Genomic DNA, 26,524 nt, shown 5'->3' with positions numbered 1-26,524 from the left:
TTACCTTCGTATGGATGTTGGATGGATCGAAAAGTTTTTGCGAGATTGCGCTAACTGTCAACTTGCGTGTGTGCGTGTCTTATCCTCCTCACTGCTGCAGGGTTGCGTAAAGCAAGTGGCGATTTTCCAACTCTTCATCGGTTTTGGGAAATGTTTGCCCACCAGTTGTTCACTTCGCAGGGCACTATATGCATTTGACAGTCTAACAAAAGCATAAAAGGAAACATCAAAAGTTTTTATGCAAAAACTGCAAGCGCATAGCATTCCGTTGATTCCGTTGCATTAGCGAGCACTTTAGATTTAGTTTAATTTTTAGCGCATTGCAAACGTTCCTTCATGATATTAGTGTATTAATTTATACAAAGTGCCAATAGAACAATGTCAGAAACTAAAGCTAGAAAAATTCTTGCTGAATTGGTAAAGAAATCCGGGTAAGTAGCCTCTGAAGTGATTTGTTTACTTTGCCAAACTAACAATCGGTTTTACCCCCTTTTGCTAGAATCACTTATTCGGTAGATAATGTTCTCACAATTTTTCGCAACAAGGACGGAAAGTATAACAATAAGCGGCTGGGAGCTTTGCTGTCCCAGATCTTTAAAACAACACCCAATGGAGCGAAGTACGTGGAGCAGTTCGTGGCATCCAATCCGAAGGATTCATACATGGCGCTGATCATATTGCTGAACAATTTCCTACAGGATTGCAAACAGATGCAGGCCGAGAAGTCGTCAGCTTTGACACAGCAGCAAACGACGGTGGTAACGGGAGATTCCGTTTCTAAGCGAGCCACAATGTTCGAAAGTCCTCCCCTGTCGTCGACCAGGATTGTTACCGATCAGGTTACTCCGGAGAACGTGCAGGAAATAAAGGAGAAGATTGTGCAGGCTGTTACGAATCGTTCGACCGGTTCGATTCCGGCTGCTTTGGTGTCGCATAACTATGAGTACATCGGCAGCCGGAAGGGGGCGATGGTATCCTGGAACTTTAACTACGAGGAGCTGTATCCGATGCAGAACAAGAATGTGGCTGCTATTCCGCTGAGTTCTCAGGAGCCGATTGTTTTGAAAGAGCTGCTGGATTGCTTGGTGGGTGTGAAGGGTTCGTTGATATCGCCGAAAAAGCGAACTATTCCGCTCAGTCCTGTCGAATTCGTTGTTTCCGATCAAATAGAAGAATCTCTGAAGGATATAGTTCGGGAAATTTTACCCCTAGCGTCGCATTACTCGCAAATTCAAGATTTCATCTCCGCCTCTAGTTCATTGGAGAGTGGACAGGTTTTGCACGCTCTTCGAGCTGCTCTTCAGATTATTATCAACGATTACTACTTATCTATAACGCAACTGGAGGAACTATTTCTCAAGCAGCAGCTTACCTTTCACAAGTTGCTGTACTTTTTACGTCCAGTTTTCCACACGATGGAAGTCCTAGCGGAATCGGTTAGTACGATTCGGCAGACCAACTCAAAAGGAGGAAGTGTGTTAACCCTTTTGCATGATAAGATCACCTCCACAACGGGAGACGAGAAAAGCCAAAAGGTGCTGGTACATTTGCTGGAGATGGCCGCCGTGCCGTACATGGAAATGCTACAGCTTTGGATTTTCGATGGTGTAATTCACGACACGCGGCGTGAGTTTCTTATCGAACACAACGCAATGGATCTGAACGAGAACGAACTGATGGATTACTGGGAGAAGCAGTACACGATCCGATTGGATAAGGTGCCTTGTTTTCTCAACAAGTACGCAGACGTTATTCTTCGCACCGGAAAATACCTGAACGTTATCAGAGAGTGTGGTAAGTAATTTGATCTGTTTATTTGATTAACACTGTACTAAGCCTCGAACACTATCAACAGGAAGCGCCGCAGATTATCAACGACAAAGTACCATCAATCTGAAGTATACTCACACCGAGCAAACGTACATTACAGTTATTGAAGATGCGTACAATTTCGCATCCTCTTCGTTGCTGAACCTGATTATGAACAAGTACAATTTGATCGGAAGGTTACACTCGGTCAAGCGATACTTCCTGCTGCAGCAGGGTGACTTCATCTCCCAGTTCATGGATGCTTGTGAAGAAGACCTGAACAAGGATGTCGATAATTTGCGTCCGATGCGATTGGAAAATCTACTTGAAGTTACGTTGAACATGTCATCGGCGCGGTACGATGAATATCACGATGATCTGAAGACGATGCTGTTGCCGTACGGAATCGTAACGCAAATTTCGAAAATCGTTAAAAAAGAGGACGTCTTCCTCGATACACTTGGAGACACGTCACAGCTCAAGGGAATCGAATGTTTTACCTTCAGCTATAACGCACAGTGGCCAGTATCGATCGTGCTGAATCGGTGGACCATCTCCAAGTACCAGATGATCTTTCGGCAGTTGTTCTACCTGAAATATGTCGAGCGGATTCTGTGCCGCGTATGGATCGCCAACAATCGGACCAAACTGTTCGCTCCACAAACGGCCAAACTGTACCGTTCGGCGTTCACGTTGCGCCAGAAAATGTTGATCGCTATTCAAAACTTCGAATCGTACATGATGATTGAGGTTATCGAACCGAACTGGCACATCTTCTATCAAAACATAAAGCAGGTAATTCTAAACTACTAAAAAAAAGCTACATAAAATGGGTAAATGACTTCTTTTTACCCCAAAAAACCAGATAAAAAACATCGACGACGTCCTAAACTACCACCAAGACTTCCTCGATCAGTGCATCAAAAACTGCATGCTAACGGATCCGGACCTGCTGAAGTCCATCATCAACCTGTGCAACATTTGCATTCAGTTTTGTGCATTCCTGGCGGTAAGTTACATTTCAAATCGCATTAGCGCTAGCTTTAGCAGCATCGTGAGTTTGCTGTTTATAAACGTTTACTTTCTTTCAATTTTTCTCCTAACGGGATGCTGCCGCTAATTCGTTCCAATCCGTGTGATTGTGTTGATAATCCGTGTGGGTGACACCAAAACCGCGTTAAAAAACGGTGCCCTGCCTTAACAGGAGGCACAGCGACATTTCGTTGATGCCGAACTCGGTTCGATGTTGGCCTCTACCGATGAGTTTTCACTGTCCTCTGAGTCCGACTATGACGTTGCATGTCAGCAGGTAGAGTGTTGTGCACAACAACAACAACAGTGCTTTTCCGTTCAATGAATCCCGTTTACGTTTTTGATTTATTGTTTTGTTCACTCACCATCACACATTGATTAGGATAGCTATTATTTTTGTTGCTTAGTTCTAAACGGTTCAGTTGCCCTGCTTTGTTACGTTGATTTACCAGCTGCACCGTAATCCCGTAATTTCAGCAGTTTTCTATATGTTCTATCTAGAGCGATTCACTTTATATCCAACCAAAGTCTAGAATCGCTGTAGATCTCTTTCGTTCGAACATTCTAATATGGCGAAAAATTGTTCACACACTATTCACACCTTTTTCTCAGTTCTACTACTTTTTAAAGCTTTCTAATAGTTGCCCGTTAAAACAGTTAATTATGTCAATAACAAACGGCAATCAAACTAATAGTGCATACCTTATTAGAATTTAATTTTAAATTACAATGGAATACTGGCTCTACAACCTGACCATGGAGAATATTTCCGATTTCGAACTGAAATATTTTCTGGTATTACGGAACCAATACTTTTGTAGAACCATTTCCAAGCCTATGATGACTTTTTGTACGAGTGCTCATCAATTTATTATTTTGCGAAAACATGGATGGATGTTTGTGACCAAAACTGTTTTATTTACTGCGTTGGTCAGAATCCTTCGGGTACCCGTCGTTGAGGATCATCCAAACGGAATTTCGGTAGCTAAAATGCAAAATCGAGAGGAATATTCATGAGGTAATCAACTTCGCCGACCAAGACAAAACTTTAAATAAACCGGTTAGCGGAAAAAGTTGGATACTTCGCCGCAAGGGATTGTATTCAGGGAGAATTCTGCGTCTTATTACTGTAGTGGTTAGCCCTCATAGTAACTCTGGCGTCGGCTATTCGTCTGTCACTCCACTTCAGTCGCTTATCACTTCAGTCACTTTAGGTTTCAGGACTTCTATCGACATCAGGTCTAGCGCAGTAGATGAATCATAGTTTACCATGAATCCCCAAAGACCTCGCGTCGCGTCAGTCGTCCCGCTCCTACGTGTGACTACGGTGAGGAGGTCTTCCTAAATAATCCATCCACTGATCCGTAGTGGACCTGTAGTGTTACGTAACATGATGATCTATTTGTCGCTGTTGCAGTAAGCGTAAAGTCGTGGTGACCCGCGCTGTTTCAAGCAGCCGTCTCTGTTTAATTCGATCTTGGACCACTCATGGACAATTTCCTAGCCGTCTCTGGAGTTGTTGAAGAGAACCATTTTTGCCGCACTGTTGTCGGGCATCCTTATGACGTATCCGGCCCACTGTAGCTGACCGACTTTCGCCAAATATATGATGGGAATCTCTCCAGTAAGTGCCTATAGCTCGTGATTCATACGCGTCCGTCACTCTCGTAGCGTAGCGTTTTGTGATCTGCTTATTAAAGTATATAGGAACTCATCTGCCACTTCTAGTTCGTCTTCATCAACGATTACCATTGCCGTCTGTGGACGACATACTTTCCTCTCCACTTTTAATATATTTTGGTCTTCAAACCATTGAATAGATTTTTAGCCTAATCCTTTGATGGTCTATTATCAGTCTCCTTTGGACGAAACCTTGTTGACGTACAAATCTTCCACACGATTGTGAGGAGCGTACTGCTCGAGCCACTGATGCTGATACCTGTTGACGTTACTCCGATTGCTGATCGCTGAGTATATTTTCAAAACGTTCGTGGACTTCTGATCTAATCTGAACTAATCGTATTCTAACCCAGCCAGTTCTTCATAGCATCGTGAAAATGACGAAATAAGTATCTTTGCTGATAAAGGTTTTGACGTAGGACTACGTCTTTTAGGAAGGTAGCTGGTATAGGGTGTCATTCCAAAAAACCTTTCGCGAAAAGTGGTCAGGTTTTGAACGCTAATAGCTTAGTGGTTTCCCGAACGATTTTCAATATTCTTACACCAATCGATAGGAAAATCTTCTAAGAATTGGCCCAAATGAAGAAAAGTATGGATTCTTGATGTTGAACTATTGAAAAATTAAAAATAATGAACCTATGTTTTACCAGAATTCTCGCTTCGTGATTGGATGATCTAAACCTATACTAATTTGATATCTGTGCTTGAGATGTAAGCCAAAACAAGTAATCATGTTTCTTCATTTCAACAAGATTTCTTAACACCGGGATTAAACGCGGAGAATTTGATATCTGTGTTGGAAAAATGTGCTACAGCTGTCGTGTTCGGTTGCTTGCCGTTTCATTAGAAGTGTAGTGAAAAGATGTGCTGTTGATAAAATAGGATCGAATTGGTAAAATCCTTTCAACGTGGGGAACCATGGGTAATAAAAATTTCTGTAAGGTAGCAGGAAAGCAATAGTTTGTGTTCTTGATTTTGTTAAATTGTTTCCAAATGCAAATAGAAATAACTCTGAAATCTTCTGAGGATTGAACGTATGCAATGTTACTACTTTGATAAATGTTACATACAACGCATGTAGCATGTATATATGTTGCATATAGCATGTATACATGAAGAATCGAATGATTACAAGCATGGATGCATGCTACTATCACAAAGAGACTTACGTAGTCCTGCGTAGTCGTGTCTTGTACACAACCCCTCTGATTTTTTTCCTTGTTGGGGACCTTGGACCACAGTGACCAGTTCTTTGATCTATTGTGGTGTGTCCCCTTTTGCTATATGCCTTTACTTATGAACAGCTACTATGTCTTTTAGTAATTGTTATTTTAATTGAAGGCATCATCCCAACATGGTAATATGTTGAGAATAAATTGTACTACTCTCTAAGGAGCCCATATTTCCGAAGGCTCCAACAGTCCTTTATCAAGAAATTTGCGCCTTTTATTGAATAGTGCCGTGCATTCGCACAGCATATGATGAACACTTTCACACTCTAGATTGCAGAAACGACATCTATAATCATTAAGCTTTCCTATTACCTTTAGATGATATCTAAATACCAGTAACAACTCCGCTAGAGTATTATTCCAGTTCAATATGACCCGATTCTCTCCCAATTTTTCAGTTCCATCTTGCACGTACTATTGGATACCCCACAGAAAGGTTCGGGGCCTGCAAATTCCGTAGCAGATCCAGATCTGCCTAACTTGTCTGCTCTTTCATTACCTTCTATACCACAGTGCCCGGGAACCCAAAAGAGGTTCACCCTGTTGTGTGTAGATAGTTGTTGAAGCAGTTTTACACAGTCCCAGACTAATTTAGAAGTGCAGGCAACAGATTTTAGAGCTTTCAGAGCTGCTTGAATGTATGAGAAAATACATAGGGGGACCCGGGGAACCTACTATGACCAATTGAACCAATTGAATTCAACCTGAAAAGGCCTAAAACTTAGATGAGGTCATAGTGTAAACAGTTTTAGTGAGTTCAATAACAAAATAATATATATATATAGAAAAAATAACGTTTTCGTTTCAGATGTTTTTTCGCTCGATATTAGTGGGTACGGAGCAAAAGTGCCACTTACTTACTTACTTACTTACTTACTTAATCAGCTCCAGGCCGTGGTTTCCTCTGCTGTACGAAGAAGTCGTCTTTATTCCACTCGGTCCATGGCCGTAATTCGCCAGCCACGTAGTCTGCGTAGGGTCCGCAGGTCGCCTTCCACTTGATCGATTCATCTTGCTCGCTGCGCGCTCCGCCGTCTCATTCCAGTCGGATCGTTATTGAGAACTTTTTAACCGGGCTGTCGTCCGACATCCTCACGCCGTGCCCAGCCTATCGCAGGTGACCTATTTTTGCGGTGTGAGCGATGGGTGGTTCCCTGAGCAGCTGATGCAATTCATGGTTCGTTCGCTTCGCCTCCTCCACGTTCCGTCTTCCATCTGCACTCTGCCGTAGATGGTGCGCAACGCCTTCCATTCGAAAACACTAAGGGCACGTTGGTCCTCCACGAGCATAATCCATGTCTCATGACCGTAAAGGACTTCCGGTCTAATCAGCGTCTTGTAGATTAACTTCTTGCGGTGGCGAATTTTGTTCGATCGCAGCCTCCTACGGAGCCTAAGTAGACACGATTTCCTGCCATAATGCGTCTTTGTATTTCTCTGCTGATGTCGTTGTCTGCGGTTACCAGTTAGCCCAGATACACGAACTCTTCTACCACCTCGGTTTCATCACCGTCTAAATGAGTCCGGGGAGGGAGGTCAGCATTCACTTCTCTAGAACCTCTTCCTTTCATGTATTTTGTTTTCGATACATTAATGGCAAGTCCAATCCGTTTGGCTTCAGCTTTCAGTCCGATGTACGTTTCCGCCATCCTCTCAAAGGTACGTGTAATGATGTCAACGTCGTCAGCGAAACCAAGCAGCTGGACGGACTTCGTGAATATCGTGCCACTCGTGTCTATCCCCGCTCTTCTTATCACACCCTCCAAAGCGATGTTGAACAGCAAACATGAAAGCCCATCACCTTGCCGTAACCCTCTTCGAGATTCAAAGGGACTCGAGACTGCCCCTAACACTCGAACAACACATATTACTCGATCCATCGTCGCCTTATCCAATCGCGTTAGTTTATCCGGAAATCCGTGATAGTGCATAATCTGCCATAACTGATCTCGATCGATCGTGTTATACACCGATTTGAAGTCGATGAATAAATAATGCGTGGGCACGTTGTATTCGCGACATTTCTGCAACACTTGCCGAAACGCGAAAATCTGATCCGCGGTGGCACGGGCACCCATGAATCCCGCTTGATATTGCCCCACGAACTCCGTTGCAAATGGTGATAATCGACGACATAAAAGTTGTGACAGTACCTTGTAGGCGGCGTTGAACAGTGTGATTGCCCTTTTTGTAGATCGGACACACGATGCCTTCCGTCCTCTCCTCCGGTAGTAGCTCCTCCTCCCAAATCTTGACAATGACCCATGGCAGCGCTCTAGCCAGTGCGTCACCACCATATTTCAGCAGCTCGCCGGGTAGCTGATCAGCCCCAGCCGCTTTATTGTTCTTCAGCCGACCGATCTCTTTTGCTACCTCCAGGAGGTCGGGGGCTGGTATTCTGTCGTCTTCTGCACGTGCTCCAAGATATTTTGCCATATCGTCACCTTCATGTTCAGCTACATCGCTGTTAAGGTGCTCGTCATAATACTGCTACCACCTCTCGATCACCTCACGTTCGTTCGTGAGAAGATTACGGTTTAACTTCTCGTAGAACTTCCGTTCATCGTTAGCACGGTACGGTTCTTCCATCGCCTCGCGATCTCGTTCTTCCTGTTGGCGCTTTTTCCTCCCGAAGACCGAGTTTTGCCTGTTCCGTGCTTGTTTATATCGCTCCACATTCGCCCTCGTACGGTGTTTCAGCATTCTTGCACGTGCTGCATTCTTCTCCTGCACTAATTGCTCGCATTCGCCGTCGAACCAATCGTTTCTTCGGTTCGGATTCATTGTACCTGGTGCCGCTAGAGCAGTATCACCGATGGCGGTCTTAATGCCTTTCCAGCCATCTTCAAGAGTTGCTCCGCCAAGTTGCTCTTTCGTTGGTAGCGCTGCTTCCAGCTGCCGCGCGTATTCCTGGGCAACTCCGATGTCTCGTAGCTGCGCGGTGTTGGGTCGCGGCGTACGACTTCGACGCGTGTTATGCACCGTCGAGAGTTTTGAGCGCATGCAGACTGCAACTAGGAAATGGTCCGAATCTATATTCGCACTGCGGTAGGTGCGAACGTTTATAACATCAGAGAAGAATTTACCGTCGATTAGAATATGGTCAATTTGGTTTTCTATTCGTTGGTCTGGTGATCTCCAGGTGGCCTTCTGGATATCTTTGCGAAGGAAGAAGGTACTTCGGACTACTATACCGCGGAAAGCTGCAAAATTTACGCATCGTTGGCCGTTGTCGTTCGCTGCGGCATGCAGGCTGTTTGGCCCGATAAGAGCTCTGTATATGGCTTCCCGTCCTACCTGCGCGTTCATGACGATTTTCACATCCCGTCTCCCTTCGTGAGGGCAGTGCACATTGATACTGTAATTGAAGAAACGGCCCTTAATTCTCAACTTGCTCATCCTTGCGTTGATCGGTTGCCAACCAATCACATGCTGGCGCATCTCTCTCAGTACTATAAAGCCAGTTCCCAGCTCGTTGGTGGTGCCACAGCTCTGGTAGAAAGTAGCCGCACGATGTCCGCTTTTCCATACCTTCTGTCCTGTCCAGCAAAGTTCCTGCAGTGCTACGACTTCGAAGTTTCGGGGATGTAGTTCATCATAGATTATCCTATTGCAACTCGGGAAGCCGAGCGATTTTCAATTCCATGTCTGAGTTTCCAATCGTAGTCCTTATTTCGTCGCGAAGGTCGACGCCGATTGTTCCGATCCGTATTTTCTTCTTCGTTGTTGGTAGCTTTTTATTTTCCAGGGTGGCTTGTTGGGCCTGCCCTTACCCCCTGTCTCGCCGGAGGACCATCGTGCACAACACTGTTTAGAGTCCCCGCTGGGACGAGGACGAGTATGATAATCAGCCGCCCCTAACATGGAGAACAGACGCTGCTTGAGCCGCACCCCCTTGGTGAGGCGGGAGCTTGTGAGGACCAGAGCTGTGTTTGACGCTCCCTCCAGGTTGTCAACTCACCATTTGAAGCCCTTCCGTTCCGTCTTTTTTCTGAAACTTCGCCGTTGAGATATTCATCGAAGAACGCTTTCACCTGTCGATCACCTCGCACTCGTTTGTGATTAGATTCCCCCTCGGCCCTAATTTGACTACTGCCAAACTTGTAGCCATTCTGAATCAGAGCTTCAGTACGCAACGAAGAATGGATCCATAACCTATTTTTAAAACTCTAGTAGGTAGGTAAACTTGGTACAAACTTGTTTGTACGACAAAGATAAAAGTATTACCTAGTAACGGTTACGTTGCTATAGGTATACTGCCAAATAAATGTTGTCAATGTATGCTGTGATATGAATTTGTTTAATCATTGTTTGAATTTACCATCAAATGATTTAGCTTCTATAGGCATTGTTCAAAGCTCGGTTGAAAGCCAGTTAAAGCTGCTTACCACTTGTTTAACATTCCCATTCATATATACAACACATAACAATAATTTCAACCCGCATAGGATGCTACTTCGATGGAACCAACAGAAACTTTTTCTGCACGGGTAGAACACTTCCGAACCGACTTTACCGAACAGCTGATGTCGCTGTTGCGCAAAATAACTGACATTGCCACACAAAATCCCTCGGAGAAATTCATTAATCTCATCCATAGGTAAGAGCGTACAAACTGTAATTTGGCAAAAAACGATATAACCCGTTTTGTTATTTTTAGGATCAACTTCAACTCGTACTATAGCGATAATTTCGATAGTTAGAAAAACGTAATCAAACGCTTACCGATGTCTACCTAAAAACCTTCTGCGGAAGTCTCGTTGCCAAGGCGTACCTGTTTGTTCCTTATCACACAACAAAAAAACGCTTATCGCAATAGTTAGGCCAATTGCCGCTAAGTTCCACCTGCTAGATGGTGGATAGAAACCTCTCCTGGGATTTCGGTCCATTTAATGTCACTCAATCGTAAAATACACAGGAAATTTTAATCTAATCGTGAAATTCACGCAATTGATTTTTATTTAGTACTAAAACAGTTTTGGTAGAAAAGAAAAAAACCTTTTTTTTCAGCCTTCATTCGTACTGTTGTTGTCGTCGGCAACGGGTTCGATTTCGAAAATGACGACCTGACCCTGGCACACATCCATGTGTTGCCTTTTCAGTTTGCGTGTGGCGAATACGTGTTCGCACTTCGTGCATCGCTCCACCGGTTTCTAAAAAAATATAATTATTATAATAAAATGTTTCCCGCTTTTTTTTGACCAAACCAAAAATACTAACTCGTAATGCTCGCTGTTTTCCCATCAAAATTCCCGACTTAGGTATCACGCGAGCATTTGTGCTAATGCCATGCGTTAAGAACATGTGCCGATTGTAGTATGAATGGTACCGAAAATCACGATCGCAGCAAATGTAGTCTTCTCTAAAATAGAAGACCCAACTTTAAGTTTCTTTCACAACAAACGCGATATCTGGCGTCTAAACTCACTGATACGTTATACAGAGATGGTCGTTAAACTCATCGGCCGTAGTGCAAGCAATCAGACAAACTCCACAGGTGAGATCAGCTGGATTTTCGTGACGATATTTGTGCTCCTGCAGTTTATCGTCCGATTCGAAGGAGGTACAGCAAATGTCGCATACGAAGTAAGTTTGAATCTACGATAGTAGTTTGTTTTATGATTTGAACTAACCCCCGAGAAGTGACCAACGATACTTACATCATGGGCCCGTTCCATGTGCATCCGCAGCTTATCGCGACGCCCGTATGACATCTGGCAATGGTCACACGTGTAGCGAACTTCCCTATGAACCGTCCGTATGTGACGTCGCAAGTGATTGGCCGTTTTGAATGCCATATTACACTGATCGCAGTTGTAGTTACGTTCCACGGAATGTGTCAGCATATGTTGCGTGAGTAACAGTTTCCTAGAAGTAAAAATGGTGCTAATTTTTTTCGTTTTTATGCAGTTAAAACGCAGCTGTTACTCACTGTTTGAAACTCAACCCACACTCGGGACAGTCGTAGGATAATCTGGCCGAATGTACTTTCACGGTATGTTTGACCACTTCCGCCTGAGTTCGGAACAATTCATCGCACATATCGCATTGCAACAGCGGTTCCCGCTCACGGTCGTGTCGTTTTATATGGTTCTCGAGGGCTATTAGATGTTTGACTACTTTTCCGCACAGCAAGCAGATGTGAGTGAAGTGAGCATCATTCTTGTGCTGCCGCAAAAGCTCCACGGAATCGAACGTTTCTCCATTGCAGCTGCTCCGGTAACAAGTCAGCACTTCGGCAGTTTCTTCGACAATTGCATGCACTTTCGTGATATGCTTTTCGAACTGGGAAGGATAATTTGTGCTATAATTGCAATTGGATATACATTCTTGCAAGTCCGCTTCTTCCTCTGGTAGTCGAACGCGTCGCTTTTTACTTGGGTAAGGATCGTTTGACTTGCCCGGACTATCCGGTTCATATTCAATATCCTCATCAAATTCGTCTTCTATTAGCGTGTACTGCGATTTCTGATCCTCTTCAGCGTCTCCCGTAAAGGATGCTGCAGAGGAAATCGTGTATTTTTCCAATGTTAATTCTCTCTTTCGCTCTTCCTTATGTTCCTCCGCGGACTGCTGCAACTCGAAGGAACACTCCTGAAAGCCATAAGTCAGCTCTGAAGATTCATCGTAAGTGTCTGCTTTGCACTCGCTAGGGAAGCTCGGGTCAAGACTATTCTCATCTCCAGTTTCGACCTTAAAGCAAAGTGTTGAAGCTAGGTCGTACTCGTCAAACTCGCCTATCAAGTCGTCTGCTTGGACATTTTCATTTTCGCATAGACTTAGATCCTTGAACAGCAGCATTAACTGGTCACGGTCGGTATCGAAAAGGGTCCGTAGCGGTGTTTGGTTGCCGGTTTTCACCTCTGCCAGCGAAGTGATGAAACGCTGAATAAGACACAGCTTTCGCTTATACTTGTAGAACAGCTCGAACACATCTAGGCATTGCTCACAAATTTCCGACGGAAGATAACAGGCTAGATTCTGAAATCGGAGTGGAAAAAACGATAAATTCAGACTTTGAACATATATTATTTAAAAACACTTACAATCGGAATCTGGTAGCTCATTTCCTCCAGCATCTCACTGATAGTGTGGCCGTAAAGCAGCTGATAACTGTCCATCGTAATCAACTCTGCGGATGATTTCGACTGCAGGCACAGCCGGCAAACGTTCGGAAAGCTTTTTAAATTGAAAATAGTCATTTCTATGCTGCTTCGGTTTTTAAACTGCTTTAAACAAAAAATATGTTTCTCTTTGAACTGACGCCTTTGTTTGATGTATATATGCAACGAAAACAAAAAAAAAACGTTGAGTGCCTGACGGTTTTGTTTTTTGGATTGGCATAGTTTTACACGCTTATTCGTTATTACTCTAAAGCTAACGTTTATAATTTGCATAAAACGGAAATTTGAGTGAGCAATTTGAACATAAAGTCTTTGCAGCCCTTTTTTCGCCCGAAGTAGAACTGTTCATTTAGCAACATTGCCAACATTGAGATTGCCGACATTTACCGCACGCCTCGTATACGTATACGCGGTTTGTATTCATCGCGAATTTTTTTTTCCATAGCGAAATCGGTTCGCGATGCACACAAACCACCAATGCGGTCACACATTAGCAACCCTTAGGCCCCGTACAGAGTAAATGCGACAGCGATGCGACACGACTTCGCTCTCATGTTGCCAAATGCACAGTCCTGCTTCGGGCGAAAAAGGGCTGCGCGTATAACTACAGCAAGAAATGTCGCGTCGCGTCGCATGTCGCTTGCACTCTGGCGGTACCCTTAAACCTAGTACCGCCAGAGCGAGGGGCAAGACACTTCATAATATTATCATAATATTAATATATTAGGCTCTATTAAAACCCTATAAATGTATAAATAAATGTAACTTTATAGGGCTTTCGGTTATATTATGGGTGGGAAAGGTCAATATATTAAGGTTGGAAAAATATTTCCATAGGGAAAAGTAATATATTTTCGACAGTGTCTTGCCCCTCGCGCCAGAGTGCAAGCGACATGTAACGCGACGCGACATTTCTTGCTGTAGTTATACGCGCACCCCTTTTTCGCCCGAAACAGGACTGTGCATTTAGCAACATGAGAGCGAAGTCGTGTCGCGTCGCTGACGCGTTTATTCTGTACGGGGCCTAATGCGGTTTGTTTGCAACTGAAAATTTCGAAGCGAAAAGTTTATCCCGATGCACACAAACCACTAATACAGTCGACTATCAGCAACCCAAGTAACAACGGTAGCTGAATTGCAAGTGCAAGGGCTGTTTACGGGTTGATATAAGGCGATCAAAGCTGCATAAAGTAAGCACTTAAATTAAAAATTAAATAAAAAAGCTTATTTAAACACCATTTAAGTGCTTTTTTTTCATGTGTGGACTCATTATACTGGTCGCAGTAATGAGTCCACACATGAAAAAAAAGCACTTAAATGGTGTTTAAATAAGCGATGTTTAGGCTACTTTAAGTTTTTCAAACCAGTTCTCTCCCAAAAGCTGATAAACAAGTTGATAGCGGTTTTTTCTGCAAAACAATCTACTTCTAAACAGCCATAAACATCAAACCGTTTTACGGTTGCTTAAAGGTGTTAAAGTGTAGAGTAGTAGCTTTCATTAGGTTCAAAGCTTTCAAACTACTTTAAGGCTGCTTAAGGGTGTTAAAGTGGCTTTACAAACTTCTACCAAGTTTTCTTTCGGCTCACAGCACACATACTGTCAGAGCATAGAATTTCGCAATTCGGCTGACAGCAAAAGTTTGTCAGTTATCGACATTATCGACTGCTTCACGCTACGCGGGTTAGGCGTCAGGTGTAAAGATATTCTCACTGTCTGTTCTGCAGATGCAAATGGGGCAGATCATGCGGTGAGTGCTTATGGATCAAAAGATGGCGGGTTCAATTCCCGGAAAAACTTAGGCCTTAGACCCCGTACAGGGCAAGCGCGACAGCGACGCGACACGACTTCGCTCACATTCGTTTAAATACGCAGCCCTGCTTCCGGCGAAAAAGTGCTGCGTATTTAAACCACCCCGGTGGCAACTTTGACGTTTGCGAACAAAATAGGTGAAGCCAACATAGCTGGATCACTGGATCACTTTTATACGTATCGGAAGTATAATCAATATATACAGAATGCCAGTGTCGCTGCAGTGCGCGTGGTAAACATCACACATGTTCAGATAATGTATTTACATTATAAATGCATATGTGTGTGTACCTGAGATTCATCAAAAGGGAATCTCATTGTCAAACTTTGACAACCAGTTTAAAATTTCAAATATGGCTGCCAAGTAATGTGATTGGAAACTTCGCTTGTTGCAAATTTCTGAAAAAATCGGTGCAAAACGGCGTAGTTGTGGGATTCAATTCATCCTGACGAAAAGAAAAAGAACGTTTAAAAACATTTCACTGGCTTGAAAACACAGCGATGACAGCACCAACCAGCGCACAGATAACCCAGATAACACAAAATCGTAATAGAAAGTTCACATTAAATCGTTTTCATGTCAATTTCACATTGGAATTGTATAATGATTAGAGTATGTCAAATCGAAGTAAAAAATAAGTTGCTTTGCAGTCGTGCGTGTCTTCATATACAATTCATGACTGTGAATTATAAAGCAGGATAGACAATTGCAATATTTGATTATATCTTAATCATATATTCAGGAGTATTTAGTTGCGTGTTATAAAAACTGCGCAAAATAGAATTACAAATAGTTGTCAAAATTTTCGCACGTATATCGCCTCCACTTTTGTACATATATGTTCTTATATGGCGTGAAATATAACTTTTTCGTTCAGATATGATTTCGTATACCTCAGTTGCAATCGAGATATACAAACCAAATGGTTTACTGGGAAAGAATAGATAAATAACAATGAGCAACTTTGACAATGAAGTTCCCGATTCACAGGCTTGATACAGATTGTTAGCATCATGTTTACCACAATGAGTTCTGTAGTAAAACAGCGACACTGGCATTCTATATATACTGATTCTACTGTATCGGATCACTACTGTTTTACCTGACTCACTGCGAATATGCGTATTATTGAAATAAAACGTCACCATGCGTTTTATTCGTTTATAACGCATATGCAGCTAATATCGATAACAACCGATTTTTTATAAGTTGTGCTTTTGTTATTGCATTTAACTTGTAAAAAGTTGCATAAATAACAATTCAGTTTCACAATACAATTATTGCGTACTACTAGCACTTGTAATATAACGTTTAAGTACGTTATATTTTTAGTGATCAAAATCAACGATATTTTCGATACAAGGGCGATATTTTTGGAAACCTTTCGAACCAACACGATACCGCGAATACAACGCTATTCGCTATGTGCGCGAAACGGTGCTGCCACTTTCCCAAGTTTGTTCTATTTGTGAAGTCTGTGCACAGGTTTGTTAAAGAGTGAAAAGGATAGACAAAACTTTGCACCAAATCTTCACAAACTTTCCATATGGCAGTTCCATGAGAGTACAAGAGATCGATTTGTGCTTACATAGCGAATGCGCAGTGAGTCAGGTAACACAGTAGTGTGCGTGTAAAAGAACGATTCACACGATATTTCTGCAGCGCCACACGTGATTTTCGCTGCATTATCGTTTATTTCTTGTCCTAAAGGCAACGTTTTCTGTTAGTTGATAGTAAATTATTTTATCGATGAATTGTTATTGAGATTCATGTATTGTGCTTTGCAGCTGTACCTGGATTAGTCCAGATTATTTTCTCTAATGCCAATGTATATGACAAAACAATACAGCAACATTGCAGTTGTCAGTCTTTCTCTTTCTTACTCACAGCATTCGCATTGTCGCATTTTTTGTGCCAGTCGCACTTTTAGACTGCGGTGTCCAGTAAGGTGCAAAATGCGGGATAAAATTCTTCACTTCTACGTAATTATGTTTTGTTGGCTTGATCGCATCACTTCACTGCCGTGTGAATGCTGCGTATTATTGCAGATTGCATCAAAAACGCGAAATACAAAGAACTTGCAGGCAAAATGCAAGTAAAATCCCAGCAGCGAGCTGTCATTGATTCATGTCAAATCTTTGCGAGCCGTCAAATTGGTGATTACCAAAACAGTAGATGCAGAAGAAAAGTGAGATAATAGATACGTTTCGGGGTCGTTTGATGGTTATTTCAAAATATACAACTGCAAATAGTTCGACAAATAGCGCGAAGTGACCTAAATTTAACAGCAGAAAAATTCGCGTTATGAAAGTTCGGTGCCACTATGTTTGTTTATCAAAAGCAGTCAGAGCTGCTGCACTCGTATCCAGTGATGCTAAACTTTCGAAAAACTTTGGAATAGAAAGTTGCATTAATGTAACAAACAGGCTTGCAGCATAACATGTGATGTTTTTAGATTTTATTACACAATTTTTGTTAAAAATATTCTGAAAAGCATAGAAAACAATTTGATTGATATTGTTTGAAGAAGAATAACGACTGATAATTTTCTCTACTACGAAGCACTGCAATGGTTTCATTTAGAACGCAACACTGATTGTAGATCTTTGGCTGTTTCCCTGCAGTTGCTGTGCATTTAGTCCTTTCACTGCAACCTGCAATAAAAGCAAAACGCCTGTACCGCGACCTCATTTTGTGTCGGTTTCAGGAAACATAGTAGATGCCCGGGGGTTGATTTAAACGAATGTGAGCGAAGTCGCGTCGCGTCGCTGTCGCGTTTACTCTGGCGGTACCCTGAGGCGTTTTAGGGTACCACCAGAGTGCAAGGGACATGCGACGCGACGCGACTTTTCTTGCTATTGCAGTTGAAAACCGTAATAATCGACGTGCTACATTCGGTTTTATTCTTGTTCTGTGTGTCGCAACCAGCTAATATTAGTTAAATTATAGCTCAAAGGCCGTGTTTAACTGCTTCCTAATTAGTTCCAGTAGTCTTAAAATGAATAATCCTTTAAGTAGGCACCAGAACCAAAAGTACCAAAACCAATGAGTGGGACATGGACAATGTATGTAGTTTGACAGCCACACCACCCCGCTGGTCGCAACTGCGTTGCAGGTGGTGATACACAGAACAACAATAAAACCGAATGTTTTGCACGTCGATTACAGTGGACTCCCGTTCGTTTGAACGATTCCTCATGCAAACTAAAGAGGTTCGTTTTTAATTTGAACAACTAGCAACCCTAAATATGCTGAAACTTGTATGAACTGGCCGCCCTGCTCTTTGTTATTGTTTTGGTGGTTTGATTTAGTCTCGTTTAGTCGGTAGTTGCAATCAGCGAATATGTTATTCTCCGATCGGATTTCTATCGTAATAGTTGGGAAACGAAATGTGAAACTGATTAAATTAGGATTAAACACGCTAGATCAGTACAAACAAATCGTGTTTATGTGCATTGTCTGCGAAGGCAAATGATGCCATGTTGAGAATGACATTTGAACCATTTTTAATTTGCACATCGTGCAAACCAGCGGGGTTCAAATTAAAAAGTGTTCAGATTAAAAACGGTCAAACGAACGGGGGTCCACGGTATTACGGTTTTCATTTCAACTGCAACAACAATAGTTATAGGGTAGATGCTCCAGTAGTTGTGGTAGTACCTATAGTGGTGGAAACTCGAATTATTCCGTTATTTTTGCAGATTTTGGTGCAAGTTTGGTGCTTACCGATAATACTGGTACTGGTAGTTCGATACCTATCAAAATTGTACCAAAAAGTGCAAGAATAGCGGAATAATTCGAGTTTCCACCACTATAGGTACTACCACAACTACTGGAGCATCTACCCTATGCGCAGTCATTTTTCGCCCGAAGTAGAACTGTGCATTTAGCGACATGTGGGCGAAGTCGCATCCTGTCCAGTCGCTTTTAGAGCCCGACAGAGAAAAAGCAGACGTAAAATATTGTCGAAAACTGATCGAAAATATTTAGTTCATGTTCGTCATGGTCCTTGGCCTCTTCTGCACTGGGTAATTTTAAGCTTCACATGTGACTACAGCACGTCTAGCGTGCATGCCAGATGCAGGATGTCGTGGGTTGACAGTTTTTTGTTTGATGTTTTCAAAAGAATAAATCAGATCAGCCTCTAACGCCTGAAATAAACAAAATTGTCTGCCCGTGATTGCAGGATTATCAATATTTTTTGCAATCTATTCAGTGAACATTTGCTAAATTTTCTAATCTCTAACAAGTGGCATGTCGGCGTTTAATTTGTCCACTTTCCCGGAGGTGTGCCGGCTTTGTCTACAATCAAAACATCCGGACGAATTGATATCGGTAGATACCAGACGTCCGTTGTACAACGCAACGTTGGCCGACCTGCTGGAAGAGCTAACATTTAAAATACCAGAGGTAAGAATACTCGAAAAATTTACGTGGCTAATTTAACGAATATTTTCATTTGCAGCAAGCAGTACAATACTTTCCCGCGGAAGTATGTTTGATGTGTGTAGAAGTGTTTGAATTTTTCTGCAAGTACAAACAGAAAGTACAACAGATTCATCGATTTCTACTGGCCTTTGTGGAAGTTAAGCTGGGCAATACCGAACAACTGGTTCAGTTGTTCGAAGAAGATGGTGAGTCGTTGGAAGTTCTATTCAAAGACCTGGATATTTGCAACCGTGACCAACTGCGGGTAGAAGACATGCTTGAGGAATATTCGCAGTATAAGATTGCCTCGCTCCCGACCGTCGATGTGAAAGCGGAATTTACCGGCGGTGGAGAGGAGGAAGAGGAAGAGCAAGATGACCATGGTTTAAACGTGGAGATAATAGAAAGTCACAAAATAGATCAAAACTTTAAATTGGATGATAGATTTCTAGAAAAAGTACATAGTTTCCAAAGCGATTCTATTGCTGTAACATTGATAGATATCAAGGCAGAACCAGTGACAGCAGTGCCAATTCTGCAAAACAAGTTACCATCCATTAGTGAGGAAAAAATCATAAGTAATTCTGATGATGAGGACGGTTACTTTGAAAATGCACCATTGGAAGTTGTCACCGATGATGAACAGGTGGAAATTATGCTTATGAATGACGATAGAAAACTTAAAAATGATTCGGTTACTAAAAGGCCGGCAAAAGAAACTTTTTTGGGTTGCGATAAATGTAGTTATAAAACTCGCTTTCAAGAAGCTCTGAAAGCCCACCATCGACGACACCAGCAAAACGATCGTCTGGAGGGAATTCACTGTCCTCATCCGTCATGCTTGAAAGTGTTTCCCGATCAGCACGAGTTCGACGAGCATCTCAAGGAAGGCGTTCACAAACAGCATGTCTGTGACATTTGTGGAGCAACTCTGAAGCACAAGTACTCGCTGGAGGTACATTTGGCACGGCATGCGGGAAAACCGCAATTTCAGTGCCAGTACTGTTCGTTTCCATTTTACACCAAAACGGAGATGCGCAATCATATTCTATCGATTCATTCCACGGGAAAGTGCTGTGCGTGCACAAAATGCGGGGCAGTTTTTAAGAACAACAAACTGCTCAAACAGCATCTGGAGTCGCACGTCGAGCAGCGAAACTTCAAGTGCGATACCTGTGATTTTGCGTTTAAAACGGTGCACCATTTAAGACGGCATATTACCACCGTGCATCAGGAGGTTCGTTTCCACTGCGAACGCTGCGAGATGTCGTACGGAAGGAAGGACAAATTGAGGATGCACATGGAACGAAAGCATAATGTGAGTGGAATTTTGATTTTAAACACGGTTTAGTTATTATATTTTTTTTAGGTTCAATCCTACTTCTACTGTGATATCTGTTTGCGATCCTTCAATAGCAACTCGGCACTGGAGGAGCATAAAGGACATCATGCGGAACCCAAACCGTTGGAGTGTGGTGTGTGTCTGATTGCATTTGATGATGGGCCGTCATTTGAGCAGCATCTTTGTATCAGTTACCGAGAGGACTATGTATGCTGTGGCAGGGATTTTAAATTTCACGTGCATTACAATCGTCACATGCTCAAAGAACATGGTGTGCAATCGAATGTGCGCGTTAAACCTAAAAGTGGGCAGCTGATCGGACAAATGCGTGCCAGTCGGAGGCAGCGACTGACACGTTGTCGGAAGTGTGCGCAAACGTTCCAATCCATAGCTGAGCGCAAAAAGCATTCGGCTGAATGTAAAAATGCTGCTAAGTCAGCGAATCCTGCTTCTACTGTGATGTCGGTCAAAAGTGAAGGATCGATGCAGGTGTGTGAAATGGGTGAGGAAGAATACTTAGTAGAGGATGAAAACGAAATGCAAATGGACTCAGAATATGTTATAAGTGAAGAGATATAATCGAAAAGTGGCATTAAACATGTTGAACGTGTAATTGGACTACCATTGTTTTGAATTACCTGCGAATTTTTGTGTAAACTGACGATGACTGCCATAAGCTTATTGAGTAGAAAGTGAAAGAATAATATGCTTCCAGAATAAAGTTAGATATCATGCAATCTATGATTTCCCGTGAAGAAGCTTTGACCAGCGATCGTCAGCAAAGCAAAGCGTAAGTACCCACAAAAGTGTTCCGTATGTGGAACGATAAATCGATAAACTATAAAAATCACTAGCGAGATGGTATTACTGAAAGGAATCTGTAAGTACTTGGCGATGAAGGAAACCACCATACTTTTCATGGAAGCAAGGCGTATGAGAACTGGGAATCGGACAATTGGGCATGGTTTTATTGTCCTTGAATTTGCACTGAAACAAACCCGTAACGAGTTTTACAGTGCATATTTACGTAATGGTGATCTCTGCTTCAAAGCATGTTAGACTGAATTCGGATTACCGTGTACCGTGTGTCAACAAAATGCTGTCCAATGAAGCGCGCAAGACGAAGGTGACGGCAAAATGTTTAAAAAAGGTGGTAGTTGGCGTCGGTGCACACTGTTTGTGGTATGACTGTAAGCGGACATTCAATAGTATGTAAAACGAGGCTGTACAGTTTCGTCGTCCGGTCAGTAAAACGAGTTAGATTAAACTTCTCATTCGGTGGTTGGCTTTGCGCCGCGGGCTGAAATAACGTGCAGAGTTAATGATGGAGCTATTTTGATAGACGACCATATGCTGATCAAAGGATGGAAGCAGCAGTACGATGAATATCTGAATGGCATGGAGGTAGACTGTGATAGTGGCGGAAGTGACTTCATTGGTGCAGCAAATAACGAAGATCTACCACCCCCATCGATATGCAAAATTATAGAAGCCATCCAGCGGCTGAAGGTCACCAAAGCAGCAGCAAAGAGTGCCATTTGAGTGGAACTTTTCAAAACGAGGTCGGATAACTTGGTCAGCAGTTTGCATCAATTGATTGTCAAGATTTGGGATACGAAACGACTATCGAATATGTGGAAAAACTAGGTTATTTGCTCCATCTATAAAAGAGGTGATAGGCTGGATTGTGAGTACTAGCGATGCGATCACTATCCTGAATGTTCCCTTTAAATTATTGAGAAATGTAAGACAAATCTGTCCTATATTAGTGACAAACCGGAGACAGCATTTTTAAAAGGTTGTACACAATAAATGGATAAACAAACAAATAACAGGTCAACCACCAGCTAACCGCTAACGAAGGAGCAACTCGGATGTAAATATAACTGGGGTGAGTATCTACTTGATTACTTAAGTTCCAACAATGTCAATGTATGTATGCAAAATCGGAAACAATCTCACCTTTACTAGCGATATGGGACAATTGGTCCAAACACAGAGCCTATAGATTACCAGAGGCATCGAGGTACTCAAAAAGCACGTTACCATTCTAAATAAAACTAGCTCTTCGCTTTGATGCAAATTTTACCGCATTTTCAGTGCCTCCATAGTCTATAGTCTCTGTAAGTCTTACACTTCACTCTATCTAGTGGTTCTATAGTCGAGAAGATCAAAAACTGACGATGGTTTATTGACTTGGGAAGTATAAGCAAAACTATAAACCAAAACGCGATATTTGGGAGTGCCACAGACAGATTAGGTTCGACTCCAGGAAAATTCTAATTAAATTAGGGTGTATTGGAAATGCGGGATACGTTTGGATAAGGCACTCTAGGACTGACAGTTGTCATCCAGCGGATTAGCGGTACAACTCTCGCATGACCTCACTATTTACATAGATAACCATAGAATCATAAAAGCGACTACATACTACGAGCGGAGATAGCGGCTTAGAGATGGGACCCATTAGAACGGATAAGCTCATTGGCATTTTTGCCAATATTCGTTTCGTTTAATAAACTTATCCATGGTTATGCGGCAAAGAGGACGTTTTTACCAAAAGCAGCAAGTTAGTGCATTTGTCACTAAGGTCACAGGCCAAAAAGGGAACATTCCCGAAACCAAGGGCTGCCCCAGAAGAGAACCCCGCCAAAATCGACCGAGGGTTTCGAAGAAGCAGCATAAACGAATCCGCTCGAAGCGAAAACGGTTTCATTTCCAGCTAGCAGCAAGCTGGAAGGTTGATGGACGAATTGTATTCGTCTATCAACTCGCGGTCAAATATCCATTCATACATTAAAAAGCTATCGGTGAGCATCCTCTCTATAGCTCTACATCTATCCGCGTAGGTGGAAAGGCAGAAACTGTTTAAATGGTGTGAGGTAGCAGGTAGTGATGCGGTTACGGCCACACCAAATCAGGTTAGAGGCCTACAAGAAGGGCGATGCGATAGTACTGAAGCTGATAGATAAACGTCATTCCTCAAGTAGCACTTGCAATACCTTATATGTTGCTATTAAATCTTTTTTAAATTGCAAAAATCTTCACCGGTTACAGTATTGAATCACACAACAAATAAGCAACTTTATGTTATTAATACTTTGGATTCAGATTATCCAATACTTATCCTACTTATCCACACTCATGTTTCAATTATAGTTGCGTAATCCTTCATGCAACAAATGGTGCTGCTTGGGACGCTGATCTACTTCACAAGAACCCAAGCACGCGAAATGCTCGTCGAGCTAAAAAGGACCCGACGATTTAAAGCCCGAAATATAAGGGGCTGGTAAACGACTGGGTGCCTTGTACACTGGGCATAAAATAGGGCCACAGCCTCTTACCCAGCAACTCCTACTGCTACCTCCTCGTGGTACCAACCGGGATACTAGCAAACTCGGTGGAGATCGGGTAACCAACCCCGGTGGAAACCAAGGTCGTATGCTGACAGGAGAGGAGGGCTCCTTCGAGCTACGTTGGCCCTCCGGCGATACTGTGGGGTTGGTTGCGGGCTTTGCAAGCCTGAGCCACTAAAAAAATCAAAGCAATGGACTCCGTAAGTAGGTAATAATAATAACTATAATCGGAACAATCGGAAAAGACCCAGGCGACGAAAACGGACTAACGATTGGAAATTAGGAACATGGAACTGTCGGTCTCTGAATTTCCTCGGAAGCACCCACGTGCTTTCTGAAGAAGCGAAGAGCCGCAAGTTCGTAGCGTTGCAGGAGGTATGCTGGAAAGGAACTATGGTACGTACGTATAGAGATGGTCATACCATGCGGCAATACACACGAGCTGGGCACAGCTTTTATAGTAATGGGCGAGATGCAGAAGCGGGTGATCGGGTGGTGACCGATCAACCCCCGAATGTGCAGATTAAGAATCAAGGGCCGATTCTTTAATATTAGCATAATTAACGTGCTCAGCCCTCACCTCGGAAGTACCGATGATGACAAAGACGCAGTTGGAGCGCAGTCTACCCGCAGCTGGAGCGTGAATACGACCGCTGCCCAAAACACGATGTCAAAATTATCATCGGGGACTGTAATGCTCAGGTTGGTCAGGAGCAGGAATTCAAACCGGTGATTGGACGGTTCAGCGCTCACCCGCAAACGAACGAAAACGGCCTAAGACTTGTCGACTTCGCCGCCTCCAAGAACATGGCCATACGTAGTATCTTCTTCCACCTGGAGATCACCCAACCAGACAGAATTATAAATCGACCACGTTCTGATAGATGGTCGGCACTTTTCAGACATTATCGACGTCAGAATCTATCCGGGCGCTAACATTGATTCGGATGACTACCTAATGATGGTAAGGACACGTCATAAACTATCTGTTGTGAACAACATACGATACCGGCGCCCGCCACGGTATAATCTAGCGCGACTGAAGCAACCGGAGGTCGCCGAAAACTACGCGGTATCTCTCAAAACCGCGCTGCCGGAAGAGGGTGAGCTGGATGAAGCCCCTCTTGAGGATTGCTGGAATGCCGCTGTACCGCTTTCACGACACACGGAAGTTCTATCAGAGACTCAATGGATCTCGCAAAGGCTTTGTGACACCCTGAATGCCGCCTACAAAGTGCTGTCCCAAGTCATCTTTCATCGACTATCGCCAATAACCAATAGATTTGTGGGAAGTTATCAGGCTGGCTTCATGGAGGGTCGGTCTACAACGGACCAAATCTTCACCCTGCGGCAAATCCTCCAGAAGTGCCGCGAGTTCCGAGTCCCCATGCACCACCTGTTTATCGATTTCAAAGGTGCATATGAAAGCGTAAACCGACAAGAGCTATGGAAAATTTTGGACTAAAACGGCTTTCCCGGTAAGCTTACTAGACTTGCTACGATTGATGGGATGCAGTGCTGTGTGAGAATCTCGGGTGAATTGTCGGACCCATTCGATTCGAATCTCGCAGGGGACTTCGACAAGGAGATGGTCTTTCCTGCCTGCTATTCAACATTCCCTGCTAACATTTTCGTACGTATATCAACGTATTTGTGGTTTGCTGGGCTGCGCTTGAAGGTGTTATAAGACGAGCGGTGATCGAAATGCGGGCACGATTTTCAACAAATCCAGTCAATTTATCTGCTTTGCTGACGACGTGGATGCTGTCGGCAGAACATTTAAGGCGGTGGAAGATCAGTACACCAGACTGAAACGCGAAGCAGAGAAGATTGGATTGCAGATAAATACGTCTAAAACGAAGTATATGCTGGCGGGCGGGACCGAGCGCGACAGGGCTCGTTTGGGCAGCACCGTGGTAATCGACGGGGATGAGTTCGAGGTAGTCGACGAGTTCGTATACCTTGGCTCGCTGGCAACAGAGGACAACAATACCAGCCGTGAGATTAAAAGACGTATTATCAGCGGAAGTCGGGCCTACTACGGACTCCACAAACACTTGCGGTCGAACAATCTGAGCCCCCGTACAAAGTGCACACTGTACAAAACGCTAATTAGACCGGTTGTCCTCTACGGGCACGAAACGTGGACATTGCTAGAAGAGGACCTACGAGCACTCGGAGTTTTCGAACGGCGGGTGCTAAGAACCATCTTTGGCGGAGTGCAAGAGAACGGTGTATGGAGGCGAAGAATGAACCACGAGCTCGCGCGTCTCTACGGCGAACCAAGTATTCAGAAAGTGGTTAAAGCTGGACGGATACGTTGGGCAGGACATGTTGCTAGAATGCCGGACAACTATCCTGCAAAAATGGTTTTCGCATCAAATCCGGTAGGAACAAGTCGAAGAGGGGCACAGCGAGCGAGGTGGCAAGACCAGGTGGAGCTAGATCTGGCGAGCACCGGGTGCCCGCGGAACTGGAGATCATGGACCGAAACAGATGGAGAAATTATACTGCGCAGGCCTTGTCATAAGACGTTAGGCCAATTAAGTAAGTAAGTAAGTAAGCTGGAAGGTTGATGAACGAGTTGTATTCGTCTATCAAGTCGCGGTCCAATATCCATTCATACATTAAAAAGCTATCGGTGAGCATCCTCTCTATAGCTCTACATCTATCCGCGTAGGCGGAAAGGCAGAAAATGTTTAAATGGTGC

The 26,524-nt window shown here is 43.3% G+C and overlaps 3 protein-coding genes across 3 annotated transcripts; 2 read left to right on the top strand and 1 right to left on the bottom strand.

The window, feature by feature from the left end:
- The first annotated feature begins 277 nt into the window (after window positions 1-277).
- Window positions 278-10,685, top strand: LOC128733847 (gamma-tubulin complex component 2 homolog). Its single transcript, XM_053827674.1, has 6 exons — window positions 278-431; window positions 500-1,794; window positions 1,856-2,604; window positions 2,675-2,818; window positions 10,202-10,353; window positions 10,414-10,685. Exons 1-6 carry the CDS (start codon window positions 379-381, stop codon window positions 10,454-10,456), a joined length of 2,436 nt encoding a protein of 811 aa, XP_053683649.1. The 5' UTR covers window positions 278-378; the 3' UTR covers window positions 10,457-10,685.
- LOC128733848 (zinc finger protein 652-like) lies at window positions 10,677-12,942 on the bottom strand. The gene is made up of 6 exons (XM_053827675.1): window positions 12,800-12,942; window positions 11,686-12,734; window positions 11,414-11,621; window positions 11,182-11,351; window positions 10,974-11,115; window positions 10,677-10,906 (listed from the first exon to the last, which is right to left on the bottom strand). Exons 1-6 carry the CDS (start codon window positions 12,872-12,874, stop codon window positions 10,760-10,762), a joined length of 1,791 nt encoding a protein of 596 aa, XP_053683650.1. The 5' UTR covers window positions 12,875-12,942; the 3' UTR covers window positions 10,677-10,759.
- A 5,913-nt stretch (window positions 12,943-18,855) lies between these two features.
- Window positions 18,856-21,039, top strand: LOC128737553 (zinc finger protein 83-like). The gene is made up of 3 exons (XM_053832223.1): window positions 18,856-19,098; window positions 19,154-20,434; window positions 20,486-21,039. The coding sequence occupies exons 1-3, from the start codon at window positions 18,943-18,945 to the stop codon at window positions 21,035-21,037; spliced, it is 1,989 nt and encodes a 662-aa protein (XP_053688198.1). The 5' UTR covers window positions 18,856-18,942; the 3' UTR covers window positions 21,038-21,039.
- The last annotated feature ends 5,485 nt before the right edge of the window (window positions 21,040-26,524 follow it).

This window comes from Sabethes cyaneus, chromosome 2 (genome assembly GCF_943734655.1).
Source record: "Sabethes cyaneus chromosome 2, idSabCyanKW18_F2, whole genome shotgun sequence".
In the NCBI taxonomy this organism is placed as follows: Eukaryota; Metazoa; Arthropoda; class Insecta; order Diptera; family Culicidae; genus Sabethes; species Sabethes cyaneus.
The sequence above is the reverse complement of the archived record's forward strand: the minus strand, read 5'-3'. Positions and strand labels throughout refer to the sequence as shown.